Genomic DNA, 14,855 nt, shown 5'->3' on the forward strand with positions numbered 1-14,855 from the left:
GATGTTAAGAATTAACAGTTATAAAAATGGGAGAAAGTGTTGATGTTAAGACTTAACAAAGTTATAATTATGGGAGAAAGCACTGATGTTAAGAATGAACAAAGTTATAAAATTTGGAGAAAGTGCTGATGTTAAGACTTAACACATAAAAATAGGAGAAAGTGTTGATGTTAAGACTAAACAACGTTATAAAAATGAGAGAAAGCACTGATGTTAAGACTTAACAGAGTTATAAAATTTGGAGAAAGTGCTGATGTTAAGATTTAGCACTGCTACAAAAAAGGGAGAAAGTGGTGAGGTTAAGACTGAACAAAGTTATAAGAATGGGAGAGAGAGCACTGATGTTAAGACTTAACAAAGTTATAAAATTTGGAGAAAGTGTTGATAAGTTTTAACACAGTTATAAAAATGGGAGAAAGTACTAATTTTAAGACTGAACAAAGTTATAAAATTGGGAGAAAGTACTGATGTTAAGATTTAACAGTTATAAAAATGGGAGAAAGTGCTGATGTTAAAACTTAACAAAATTATAAAAATGGTAGAAAGTGCTAATTTTAAGACTGACCAAAGTTATAAAAACAGGAGACAGTGCTGACGTTAAGACTTAAAAACTTATAAAATTCGAGAAAATGCTGATGACTTACAAATTGGGAGAAAGTGCTGATGGTAAAACTTCAAAAGTTAGAAAAACCGGAGAAAGTGCTGATGTTAAGACTTGAAAAATTGGAGAAAGTCATTAAGACTTTAAAAAGTTAGAAAAACAGGAGAAAGTGGTGATGTTAAGATTTTAAAAAGTTAGAAAAACAAGGGAAAGTGCTGATGTTAAGACTTAAAAGGGTTAGAAAAACAAGGGAAAGTGCTGATGTTAAGACTTAAAAGGGTTAGAAAAACAAGGGAAAGTGCTGATGTTAGACTTAAAAAAGTTAGAAGAAAAGAGAAAGTGCTCATGTTAAGACTTACAAAAGTTGGAAAAAAAGAGAAAGTGCTCATGTTGAGACTTAAAAAAGTTAGAAAAACAGGAGAAAGTACTGATGTTAAGACTTAGAAAAGTTAGGAAAAAGAGAAAGTGCTGATGTTAGGACTTAAAAAGGTTAGAAGAACTGGAGAAAGTGCTGATGTTCAGACTTTAAAAAGTTGGAAAAAAAGTGCTATGTTAAGACTTATCAAAGTTAGAAAGAATGAGAGAAAGTGCTGATGTTAAGACTTGAGGTTAGAAAGATGGGAGAAAGTGACATATATAGAAACACTAGAGAAAGTGACTGAAAACTTATGTAAAACGATGGAATTACAAATTGCTAAGACTTAAAAACACGTGATAAAGTAAGACTCCAAAGACTTAGAAACTGGAAAGAACGTTACTTTGCTAAGTCTTAGAAACAGGATAAAATAAAATTATTACCATTTACAAATTTAATATAGGATAATAGGACACTGTCAAGGCGTAGAAAAAGGAGAAAGAGGGATATTTTGAGATATAGTAATAGGCGACAAAGAGAAACTGCCATTTATCAGAAAGCAGAAAGAAAGGGACACTTAGGGTGACTATTGAATCAGAAATGGAGAACACAGCAACTTAAAATTATTCAAAAAGAATTCGATAAAAGAGTAAACTTAAGGATGAGAAACTGGGAAGAAACTTTCAACTGTCAAGATAAAAAAAGAAAAACATCGTAGAAAGGGAACATATTAAAAGTTATGAACTGACAAGATAATGACATTAATAAAATCTAGAGTTTGTGGGGAAAGTGAAAATCTTTTCAGAACTTAGAGATGGGAAAGAGAGCAACAATGTTCAAAGCCAGGAGCAGAGGAGAAAGTGTAGCCTTTAAAGACTTGGAATACGCGAGAGAAGAAAAAATGAGGCACTCGAGAGGAATTGAATATTAAAAATGAATTGCAACGGACGAAGTGGCACTGAAATGCAAAAACTTAGGAAAACTGATGCTGTCGAAAGTCAAGATTTGTGTAGAAATTATCGACGTTAAAATTTGTAATCTTGTTAGAACTGATGATGCTAAAATTTAAGCAGTGGAGAGGAAAGGGCCACTGTTAAAACTTGGATTCAGGAGAGAGGAATACACCGTAAATAATTCAGAAACAAGAGATTGAGTCACACTGCTAAAGGTTATGAAGTAAGGAGAATGTGACACTAATAAAAGTCTGCACATGGAGAGAAATTGGCTCTGATAAAACGTAGAATTTTTAGGAGAAAGTGACACTGTAAAATTATGATCAAGACAGAGAGTGCCACTTTTTAAAGGCTCAGATAGCGGAGAAGAAGCGCCACTTTTTTCAAGCATGAAAGAAAGAGACACCCTAAGACAAGAGAGAGACTGTGTCCGAATTTTAGGTGATATAAAATTATAATCTAAACATTAAAGAAAGCTCTTGTAATCATCCCCTTCAAACAGTATTATTATTATTATTATTATTATTATTATTATTATTATTATTATTATTATTATTATTATTATTATTATTATTATTATTCGTGTTCAGTTTTCTCATATATCACAATTATTCTGAACAGATTTATCGAATTGTTATTGTCATGTCTTTTGGATAATACGTAACTTTTCCTAAGGCAAATTTCGCGTCCCAGGTTAAGGAATCCCTTGGAGTTCGGCGGCGTAGAGACATTCTCAATCTAAACTAAACCCCTAGATAAGGACTTTTGAAGCAAACGCCAATAAAGAAGACTAACTCTGAATCTATATGGTTCCTGTCAAACAATATCTCTTTCAGAGGCAAAACCGGGAATCTTACTTCTTCCTAATTAACACCATATTCTTTGGAAGCTTGAATTTCAAGTCAGTGGCACCTGTGGGCTTGTTCCATATGAACAGGGTTCATCTTCTGAATAATGGTAATAATCAATAAATCACTTGATGGATTATGTCAGTCTAAGCCTCTCACCTTCCCCTTGGCAACGGCTACGGCGGCACAAACTGAAACCAGAAGAAGAGGGACAAGGCGCAGCTTCATCTCTGCGCTCCCTTTGTCCCTTACAAAACGGCCGAAAGGTAATCACTGGAGGTACCAAGACTAAGTGATAGTTCCTTTACAGGTCTCGCGCACAACCACCTGTTAATTTCGACTAGCGGGAATGGAAAAGCTAAGGTGCTGCTAAACAAGGCGTAGTGATACGCTGTCTATGCCCAGGTGTGAGAGCAAATGGTTACATGTGAAGGCGCTACTGTACTGTTACTTATATCGGGCAGTTCGTGTAACCTCTTTGTACGGTATGTAAATGTTAACATCAGTCGCATTTGACGCCATTAACTGTACGTAGAACATGCGTTCTGTAATTACTGGCACTCTTTTGTTCGTACGATACTATTTCTTTGTTATATAAAGTGTTAGGAAGAAAATGTATTCAGTGCGAATCGAGAGATTAACTATTTTTATGAACACATACCGTCAAATAATGCCTTAAGATCTCACGTTCTTGCCTTTCTAAAATAAATAAATACAAAAATAAATAAAAATAAAAAATAAACAAAAACAGTATGCTAAATATTTGTTCTGCCTGATCAAGGTGTTTGTAATTTTCCCAATTCACATCATTCGAATTCATTAGAAGTTCTGTCTCTGATTGTCAGATTTGAGTCAGCAACGCTGAAGCCCCAGATACCGTAGGTTTATGGCAGATACCAGGAATGCGTAGCTGATATGTCAGAACTCTCTCTTGCACTCATTTCTCACCCGTGACTTTAATGCTGATAGAATAATTGCTTAGACAATAGATTACTGTAAACAGAACAGAAGCTGACGTATTGCATCCAATATACGTTATGTTGGACAATCTTTCCTGGAAAATTTTTTTTCCGTTGGGAGCCATGAAAAAAGTAAGGGCGTAAGGATTGCAAATTCATCCTTTCATGTAAAAGGATTCTTGTATAGAGAACGGATTTCATTTAAAAAAAATTTTTTTGAAAATATTATTTCTTTATGAATAGATCACTGGTCTTCATACTATTGCCATTACATTCTGTAATGATACTGGCATGGGATTACAAGATTTGAGATCTATATTATTTATTATATATATATTATATATATATATATATATATATATATATATATATATATATATATATATATATATATATATATATATATATATATATATATAGAGAGAGAGAGAGAGAGAGAGAGAGAGAGAGAGAGAGAGATGATACGCTGCTAGACTTAAAGCAGTTTTTAGTGCTCCGAGTTCTTGCAATTGCTTCCACGCATGCACCTATCTGTGTATGTGTGTGTGTGTCTGCGAACCTGTTTAGTCGTTAGTGTATGATGGTAAAAATGCTACATTTACACAGTTCAAGAGCTTACATGTCAGTTCGCATGACATAAAATACCAATCGCTGTGAATGTACATCAATGCCTATAATCTAGAACCACACATTCCAGCGCATACAAAGTTGTTTCAACATATATTATAGTCGCTTGGGGGTAGAATGCAGATTGAGGGTTTACGAATTACTTGGGGCGGGGGGGTGGGCTCTAAGGAGGGCAAAGCCTCCCCTGGCCAGGTTAGGACACGGTGTCCGAGGTTAGGTTAGATTAAGGTAAGGTTAGATAGCTCATATTCCATCTGAAATGCCTACTAGGCCTACAGTAGCCCTGACCCCTCATTCTGCATTCGCGCCCTCCTTTAGTAGTAGTAGTATTAAAGTAGTTTAACCAGACCACTGAGCTGATTTTCAGCTGTCACATAGGTCTGGCCACCTTCCTTTAGTATGTTTATAGACATTCATCCGTAAAAGCAATACATCTTCATAATGACATTTTACAATACATATGTTTGTCTTACTGGGTAGCATTGTAAAGTTTCTTCTTCACATTCCTTTGCTCTTGTACGAACGCAGAAATCAGGTAATGAAGAATCATATAATGCCAGTCAACAGTGCTGACAAGGAATGAGAACGAGAGAAAACCGTGGTAGATGCGTGATGCCCTTGGCAGATGGAATGAGTTATTGCCGCTGATAACAAAGAATATTATTTATAGGAAAAACACCTGTCTGTAACTACCGTGAAGTAAATGGTTTACGAGATTAGAAGTATAATCAAAAGATAATAAAATGCCATAGCACAATGGTTGTGATTTTGTACACACAAAGACTACATATATACATATGTATATATATATATATATATATATATATATATATATATATATATATATATATATGTGTGTGTGTGTGTGTGTGTGTGTGTGTGTATGTGTGTATATATGTATGTAAGTATGTAAAATATGTATGTATATGGAAATGGTAGCGTCAGACGGGTACAACTATCCGGTTCATCAGCGAGTCTTTAGAGATAAGGTTTCGTGTCTAAAGTTTTTCATCCCAGCAGAGGCTGCTTCTTACTGACAGCTGGGGTGACTGTTGAGGGGTAGGCCGGGAGCAATCAGTGGTACCTGGCTAACGTGAACCGAACACGTTCTGATTGACTGATTGATTATGAAATTTAGGTCTTGAAGACCAAGCGCCGGAACCCATCAGGATTATTCAGCGCCGTAATGAAGGTGAAATATATAAATTAAAGATGTGATTGATAATGAATAGTTGAATGATGACATACTAGTAAAATTCATTGTTAAAATATGAACGTAAAAAATGAAGAATGATATTAGAAGATAAAACCAACAAAAATTAAGTAGATATTAAACTTTTATATTTAAAATATATACTTAGTATATAAAGTAAATCATGAAATCTGTTTACACGTTTGATCGAGGATGATTATAGATAAAGGGAGTAAAGATGTAAGAAAGGCAATGCAGGTAAGACGTTAGAACACTCAGATTATTCAATAATTACCCAGGGATTTAAAAAGGAATGGGAAAACTTAACTATTGTCCGTGACGAAACTGAAGACACTTTTATGCAAAAGCAGCAATGGTGCTGAGGTTAAACCCCCCCCCCTCCCCGGTATTAGGACACACCCCAATTTTGATGTGGTTTTCTGAATTATGACTTAGTTAGGACCTAATTTTCTTACTAGGAACACAAACAGAAATACAGAGTAAAAATTGATTGCTTATTACGACTTACGAAATTAATGGTTCAGACTAATGGTTTATACCAAGGAGGGGATAGTGGTGTTTATGGTCTGTCAGTCTGAGGGGAATGTTCAGAAAAAGGAGATGGTATGATGAAGTCATTAAGGTACAATGGAAAATGCAAGTGAAAACTCACACACACAAACACATGTGTAGAGAGATCAAGACAATGGATTCTTCTTAGAAGGAAGATGAAAAAAAAGTACTGACACATTGCGACAGCCGTGGCCTGATGAAATCTGAGATGTTTTGATCCCGAATTTCATTTGCATTGACTGCATGTGCCAGTACTTTTTTTTCATCTTCCTTCTAAGAGGAATCCATTGTCTTGGTCTCTCTACACATGTGTATGTGCGTATGTGTGTTTTCACTTGCATTTTCCATGGTGCCCTGATGACTTCATCATACCGTCTCCCTTCTCAGAACATTCTCCTCAGGTTGACAGACCATAGACAGCACCATAGCACAGCTTCTCACTTCCAATCCCATTAATTTCTGGTGTGTTTTCAGCTTTCAGCCTTCTTGCTTTTCACTCCTACTGCATCGGTATTTGTATCAAATATTAGTATTTACATTAAATGTCTCCTCCGTTGCCTCATTTAGGGTTGCCTCTTCTCTATCAGTCACATTTGAAGATACGTGTATACTCACTGCCACTTGTAAAGAATGAAATATAGATCACGTGTCAGAGTGGTTATAATCTTACATTACACACATATACACACACACACACACACACATATACATATATATATATATATATATATATATATATATATATATATATATATATATATATATATATATATGTGTGTGTGTGTGTGTGTGTGTGTGTGTGTACAATGTGTTATATGTATATATACTGTGTGTTTATATGTATATATGTATGTATGTATATATATATATATATATATATATATATATCCCTCATGGTTTTAACACTTTAAACAACGAAATATCCCAATTAATTGACGGTTCATACCAAGAACGCCGTTCTCAATAGTGAGGACAGTTATATTATCTGAGGTCATATAAATATCGTTGAGGGCAATGACAAAGACCTACAGTAGAAAGGGCTGGCTTAGCAACAGCCTCTGAAAGAATAAAAAATCGCGCTCACGCCAGTATCCACATATTTGCGTACTGTGTATTCTCTCTCTCTCTCTCTCTCTCTCTCTCTCTCTCTCTCTCTCTCTCTCTCTCTCTCTCTATATATATATATATATATATATATATATATATATATATATATATATATATATATATATATATATATATATATATATATATATATACATGTATATATACATGTATATATACATGTCTTTATACATGTATATATATATATATATTTATACATGTATTTATATATATATATCTATATCTATAAATATGTACAGTATATATACTGGAGCAAAGTTTTTCTTGTATGCAGATTTCGTTGACTTCGATGGCCTTTTGGTTGTTGATCAACTTTTAATTAGTTTGAAAATACTTCCAGAATCTTCTGTAGTTAACGGATGAAGAAACGAAGATGAAGTCTCTCTTCCATTTACTGAGAACAAAACACCTCAGCTGTTCCGTCACTCGTCGTGACTTTTTCAAAGTGTATTACATGGACTGTTGTTCTTTTGCTTGAACTGGCTTTATGCCAGCACGGGCTCTTGTTCATAGAGCAGCCCGTTATTCTGCATGAACTTTGCGTTCTTTCGTTGGATTATATGATGTGGAGTTAAAGTTGTGCAAAAATAACTCATTACAATGAAATTTACAATAGAATAAAATTTCCTTAATGAACTGTAATATAACGAATACGACGAAAGACTGGAAGTAGAAAAGAAGGCGATCGCGAGCATAGTCAAGAGAGAGACAACGCCCAAAGCCCCCTTCGAACGGGTTCAAGTTTGCATCTATTGCAAATCTAATTCGACCGCTTCCCTCGTAATGCGGGAGCAACACCAATTCGAACCCGAACAAAGAAGACAGTGCCGAAGTCGTTTACCGTTTTACCTGCCCAGAGAGGTTGTACCAGTCCTCCGAAAAACCATGGTCTAAGAGAGACCACGCGTTGGACGCATTTCTACAACGTTAAAACGACGTCTACTTTTAACGAAGTCTACAGGCCCACCGTGATATGAAGCTGCTCGCCAGCACTACGTCGACCTATATAACCGCAAACCCACGACGCAAGAACTATTATATAGTGGAAATTACCAACATCATCTGTACGGAACATAGTCACCAATTATTGCAGAATCCGTCTCCATTTTGTTACAAGAACCAACCCGCAAGCGGAAAGATCGCTCCCATCTAACGTCGAAATAGTGATAACTCCAATAATGGCAACAACACTTTTTGAATCACCTCAATTTCTCTCTCTCTCTCTTCTCCTTACCTTACCTCCGTTCCCCGTATTCCCACACTCATATTTAAGTTTTGTTTGTTGCCTTAACAACCAGAACACATGGTGTTTGTTTTCATTACAGTTCATGGGGGAAATTTTATTTTATTGTAAATTTTATTGTAATATGTTGTTTCTGCAGCTTTAGATCCATTAACATTATTTTATTGTATTTTATTTTACTGTATTATAATGCAATGTATTGTCATTGTTTATGGGCGCTAAAGCCCGTCCCCATTCACATAATAAAACAACAGGACGCAAAGTTCATGTTGTATTACGGGCTGCTCTGTGAGCAAGAGTCCGTACTGGCATAAAGCCAGCTCAGTCAAAAACGTCAGCAGCTCATGTAGCACACTTTGAAAAGGCCACGACGAGGGACGGAACAGCTGAGGTGTTTTGTTCCCAGTAAGTGGAACAGAGAGTTCATCTTCGTTGTTCATCTTCGTTTCTTCATCCATTAATTACATTTGGAGGAACGTAGAAGATTCAGGAAGTATTGCCAAACTAATAAAAAGTTGATCAACAACCAAAAAGCCATGGAATTCAACAAAATCTACATAATATATATATATATATATATATATATATGTATATATTTATATATACAGTATATATATAAATATATATCTGTGTAAGTATATAATAAAGTATATATTCAAATATATGCAAGTAAACAGTTTACATCGACAACAATCAGAATTGCATTCTGTAACGCGTCTTTCCAATTTAACAGGAGTGTAAAAAACATAAATGTCTTATATTTGTAAACTTTATTGACGGTTATCATCTCAATATGCTGCAGAGATTGTATTGTATCATATTCTTTATTGTATATCATCATACACATAAATACCGAGGTTATACTATAAGAATTATAAACCAAATTATCTTGCTTTCCTTAACTTTATCGGAATATCCCGACAAAGACAAGTGTCGGTTATACTGAAAATAATCCAAAGTTATAACTGAACGATTTCCAAACTAAACCAAATCGTATTTTAAGTAAAAAGAAGCGATGAAAACTCCGAAATTTATCGGTCTCAAAGACTGAAAAGTTCTTTTCTAAAAATTGTATAAGTGTTCAGGTATCTCATTCCGACATACAGAAACAAATACTATGTAGCTAAACTGATTTCTAACAAAATTTCACGCACCATTTTAAACCGATATTTTCGGTTCATGTCCATTTACTATTTCTAATGAAAACAGTGTTTTAGAAAATTGAGCTGAGAGAAACCAAAATAAAACTTCACGTCGATGAAATGTCTTTCAGCGGAGATACCTAAATTTCCCTTGTGAAGTAAACTAGACTTTCAGTTGTAATTCCCTCGAGAATGATGGTGCTTGGACCCTCGTGAACATCGCCCGTGTCAGCTCGTTTCCACTGCCCCGGGGGAAGGGCCACGGAGAGAGTTGTGGCCCCCTTGTGCACCACGGGCGTGACCAAGACGTCGTCTCCCAACAGAAATTCTGCAGAAGATGATCTACGCGTGACTACTGCGTTCCATGATGGGAACGAATTCAAAACTGGTTATATTTCATTAGTTATCACCTGGATTTGATTTCAGGGCAACTGAATTACATACAAAAGGGTTGTGGAGTTGACTCAACATCCATTTATTATCGTCGTTAGTCTAACGGCTTTCAAAAATCACCACACTTACGCTGGTTAGCTGTAAGACAGGCTTCTAGTTCCGGGCACAGCCACCAGGTGGGTCTTGCAATAGGGGCTCCGGTCTCGATCGATTCCTGTGCTAACTGAAGGAACAAAGGCATCGCCTTCTCGTGGAGAGCTATCGCTTCTTGGCTTCTCTGTACTACCTGTGAATGTCAGGGATTTATTCCAGCTTCTGCTGTGCTGAAGGGCCAAACTTCTGGGTCGTAATTTCTGAATTTCCAGAACATTACACTTTGCTTTAATATCACTCTTTATTCAGTTCCAATGAGTCTCTAGAATCATTAAGTATATGTTCCTTTTGAACTACTTCGTTCAAGTTTCCTCCCTTAACATTATATCGTAATGGTAACAAAACTGGACAGAAAATACTGGGAGTGAAGAGCAACATCATATATTATTCAGGCATAGAATACATGAAACCCTGCAAGCGATGGAGGACATACTTAGCTCAACCTTTTAAAGAGGATAAAGACAGAAATCTGTCAGAAATTCTGACACGCTTCCCTCTCTCAACCGTATGAAAATTACTTACAGTCTCAAGGATAGGGTCAACAAATTTCCTTTACTTTACTTGCTGCTTCATTCCAGATTTCATTACGTAATTACTTGTTTTTGTTCATTTATCTCTGTTAATTACAGATTGTAGGTATTTATTCAGTCTTTTCTTCCTCTTCTCACCTTTGTTGTCTCGTGTTTCATTTAAGGATATCGTATAATAATAATGATAATAACAGTAATGATAATAATAATAATAACGATAAAAAAATATTATTGTAGAGAAAATATAGAAAATCTGCAAAGGTTTCAAAAGATTCTGGTGAAATTTCACAGTAGCTCTGTTGGGCGCACATCTTCAGTGCGACCTTAAATATACTTCATGAAACCTCTCATTTAAGCCATCAGTCAAGTTCAAATGAAATTTTCCACATTTCGACAACAATGTCGAAATTCATGCGCACCCGGTATATTTACACAGTGAACGGGATTCGGACGTATTTACATCAGCGATGTGGTTCACGTGTATTTGCATTAATTCGGGAAGTTCTGGCTTACTTACTTCATCGCCGAGTTTCCACGGGACGATTGAAAACTGGAGTCCGGGCAGGAGGGCATTAGCCTGCACCCACCTCACAAAGAGTTCAGGAGATGGAAGGAGGAGATGGTAAGCGTTTCCTCCAATCATGTCGGGCAGCACAAATGGATATCCAACCAGTCCTTATCCAGTTGGGAAAATTAGGGTGTTATCATCAAAGCTTGTAAGGTCAGTGAGAAGTAGATCAGCAATGAGGTATAACATTTGTTGGGTGGGGGGGTGGCGGTTCCGACAACAAAGTAGAAATAGATCAGATATAAACCACAACTTCTCTTGGCAGATACTGACAACCAAATGAAATTCATTATTTCAAATACATATTCACTTGAATTCTCATCCCACTAACTTACTCTTTTCTTTCTAACACTTTCTATTAAATCGTAATGGTTTTCGTCGGAGATATTTTTATCAGAGCTGACAAATCATTTCACTCCTTAAAGTTAACTGTAAAATTAATCTTTTTGCTGAGCAAAGAGCAGTTATGATATCTAGTAAACAAACGTGACAAGACAAAGTGACTGAATTTATTAACACTCTTACCAAGGTTAAGTGTGCTTGGGACAATGGACCTGAGGCCATTCAGTGAGTCTCCCTCCCATATTGAATCCTTGTCTGAGAGCCTCATGAAATTCGGGTAAATCTGGGTACCCATACCTATCTTAATCTCGGCCATTTCACCAAATTTCGTGATAGCCTCAGCGTATCTGTAAGTAATATGAGGTCAGTCATAAGAAAAAATGTCTAAAGTAATCTAAATCATTTTGCAGTAAATTTCTCATTAAAATTTACATTTTTTTTTTTTTTCTAAATTTTGGCTATCATTGTCACTTATTGTGACGCAGTCCTAGACAATTAAACCTTGCTTTATCTAAAACAGATTATAACTACGAAGCACCAATAGAAAATGAAACATAATTTTGTCAGGATGCAAATAACTTTCGTCCTACTTTATTAATAGAGGCAGTTGGTGCACTATATGGTTACTGACTCTACGGTCAGTTTTCGCATGGGGAAACTGAAATAATCGAAATCTGTTTACTGGTCTCTAGATACATCATTAACATACTGACAGGTTTAAAACAATCCTTCTCCCAACTCCACTGAGAAAGGTAATTAGCAGAAGCACTAGTGGAAATTATGTTAAGGCTTCTTTGGGTCAGCTATCATCGTCAGGTGTCAAGGGTCTTCATACTGATTATGTTCAGGCGCCATTGCTTCACGCTAAACTGTAAGCTCCTTGTCAAGACTCCTTTATGTTAACTGACCCAGAATCCACTAACATGCGTAGGCATCTGTACACTTTTTATGCTGACTAGACTATTCTGGAGTGGGAGCAACTGAATAAAAAAAAATAGAGCCTACCTGACATTCACAGAATTTTAAAACAATTGCAAGCTAACCTCACAGTGAAGATGTTCGGCCAAAACTTCCTAGGAGCATTGAGAACATAGTCCTTAGGAAGGAAAGAGGCTTCCCCAGCATCGAACTTGAACGAGTCGACGCCCAGAGTTTCCCTGAGGGTCTCTAGCCTCTGACTCCACCAGGACACGGCCTCTTCGTTGGTGAAATCCACCATACCAGCTTTCCCGTTCCACCAGGTCGTCTTTTCGGTCAAACCGGCTGCGTTCTGAAGTGTTCAGCGATACAAAAGCAATAAATTGCTACTTTGTGGTTTTTGGCGTTTTAAATATCCCGATGTGTCGTGTGTCTGTTTGTTTCTTTTTTTTTTATATAAAAGAAGAAAAAATGTTAAGGGCTCGGAAACTGTGAAAGGCCAAAGTTTTTGAAGGAAAAATAGCGTGTGACTACACCATATAATGGTAGCTTCATGAACAGCTCAGTTGCTTATTGTGACGAGGAAATGTAAACGAAGAGAACTGCTGAACTTTGCAAATAAATACTTTCTGATGGTTAAAAAGAAAATTATTATGCTTTAAATCTTTTACAAAAAGCTATTTTGGCATACTATTTTACCATTGCAAAGTCTATGAAAACTTTCAAATTAAAGCTTTAGATAAAATGTGTCAGTTATTATGCAAGAAGGAGTCAGAGAATCTCGTAGATGCTAGGCATTCGGTTACTTTGTAATTTCAATTTTTCAGTTCTCAGATGTCAGCCTACCTCTTTATTTGTAACATTATGTAACTGTAACATTATGTGACTTCAGTTGAAAGGAAATTTTTAGCGAAAAGGGACGAACAGTCATCAGGGTTGATTCTAATTTCCATATTTATTACAGCAAAATATACCTTTGAATACATTTGAAGACAGTAATTGTAAACAGACATAATATTATAACTTCAAAAACGGCTATTTCACGTCTTTGACATTTGTCAGAAATCTTGTAGACAGGAACTTCTATCATGACATTCCCATTTCGCTTTAACGCCAGTTTTTCATAATCCTAGTAACAGTTATTTTTACCATAATTACCGCGAACTAACCAAACTGAACTTAATCTGAATTAACCCAACCTAAGCTAACCATAATCTAATTTAACCTAACCTAATTTAACCACAAACTAAAATATCACAACCAATCCTAGCCGTCACCTGATTTAACCCAACCTAACCTAACCTTACACAGTGGCTGAGATTTAGAGACCAACTTAACTCCACTGGATGATAGGAGCACGTTCTCCCAAAGGAGCACAAAACGAAAATAAACCCGCCTCTAATCAAATTTGTTTAGGAGATCGGAGACAAAAAGGCTTTGAAAGTTTAACCTATAATTCTCGGTTCCAGAGATCGGTTATTCCTCACACCGTTGGACTGTGGAACCGTCTCCCGGGGGATGTTGTGCAGCTGGAACCTCAAAAGCTCAAGCGAAGATGCAATGCATTACTACCCTTAACAGTTCACATTGTATTTTAATCATTTATTTATATTTTTAACTCTGTACGAAATTTATTAATTTAAATTTTTCTTTTTCTAAAATCTGATCTCTACTGTATTTCCCATTACCCTCTCTTATTTCTTTCTAATGAACACCATATATTTTCTTTAGAGGCTTGAATTTCAAATCAGTGGCCCCCGTGGACTTGTTCCATATGAATAAGCTTCAACTGAATAATAATAATGATACTAAAAACTAAGAGAACCTGATATTCACGCAAATAGAGCCCAAGATGAAGCAAATATTGTTGGATCATATATTATGAGATTTTCACTTGTTTATTGCTTCAGTATCAAACAGGTAAAGGTAATCCATCGCCGCTTCTGTTTATGTAGAAGTCCTTTTTATCAACTTTTACATCAGGTTGGAATGAAGACATTTCCGGCATATTTAGATATATGCAAAGTATTACATTTTGTGTCGAATGTGTTTGCACACTCATAAAATGCCAGTACCATACTATTTCCAACTGAATTTACGAATTAATAAAATCATGATGGGATCATGATGGATATATATATATATATATATATATATATATATATATATATATATATATATATATATATATATATATATATATACAATATATATATATATTTAAATATATATAAATTACTGTATGTTTAAATATACTAAATTATATATATATACTGTATATATATCAGAAGTGGAAGAAGGACAAACGTGTTGGAATCAGATGTCTTCATTAC

At 35.6% G+C, this 14,855-nt stretch overlaps 2 protein-coding genes across 3 annotated transcripts in view; one reads left to right on the forward strand and one right to left on the reverse strand.

The window, feature by feature from the left end:
- Positions 1 to 14,855, forward strand: part of LOC136829419 (uncharacterized) — a 195,235-nt gene that overhangs the window by 41,140 nt on the left and 139,240 nt on the right. The window lies entirely within an intron of this gene.
- Positions 9,232 to 14,855, reverse strand: part of LOC136829411 (myogenesis-regulating glycosidase-like) — a 15,203-nt gene continuing 9,579 nt past the window's right edge. The window contains exons 9-13 of the mRNA XM_067087936.1: positions 12,648 to 12,874; positions 11,788 to 11,951; positions 11,212 to 11,369; positions 10,141 to 10,297; positions 9,232 to 9,946 (exon numbers count right to left, since the gene is read on the reverse strand). Of these exons, the coding sequence (XP_066944037.1) occupies positions 9,759 to 9,946; positions 10,141 to 10,297; positions 11,212 to 11,369; positions 11,788 to 11,951; positions 12,648 to 12,874 (894 nt within the window). The 3' untranslated portion in view covers positions 9,232 to 9,758. The remainder of the gene's footprint in view (positions 9,947 to 10,140; positions 10,298 to 11,211; positions 11,370 to 11,787; positions 11,952 to 12,647; positions 12,875 to 14,855) is intronic.

This window comes from Macrobrachium rosenbergii, chromosome 44 (assembly GCF_040412425.1).
Source record: "Macrobrachium rosenbergii isolate ZJJX-2024 chromosome 44, ASM4041242v1, whole genome shotgun sequence".
NCBI lineage: Eukaryota > Metazoa > Arthropoda > Malacostraca > Decapoda > Palaemonidae > Macrobrachium > Macrobrachium rosenbergii.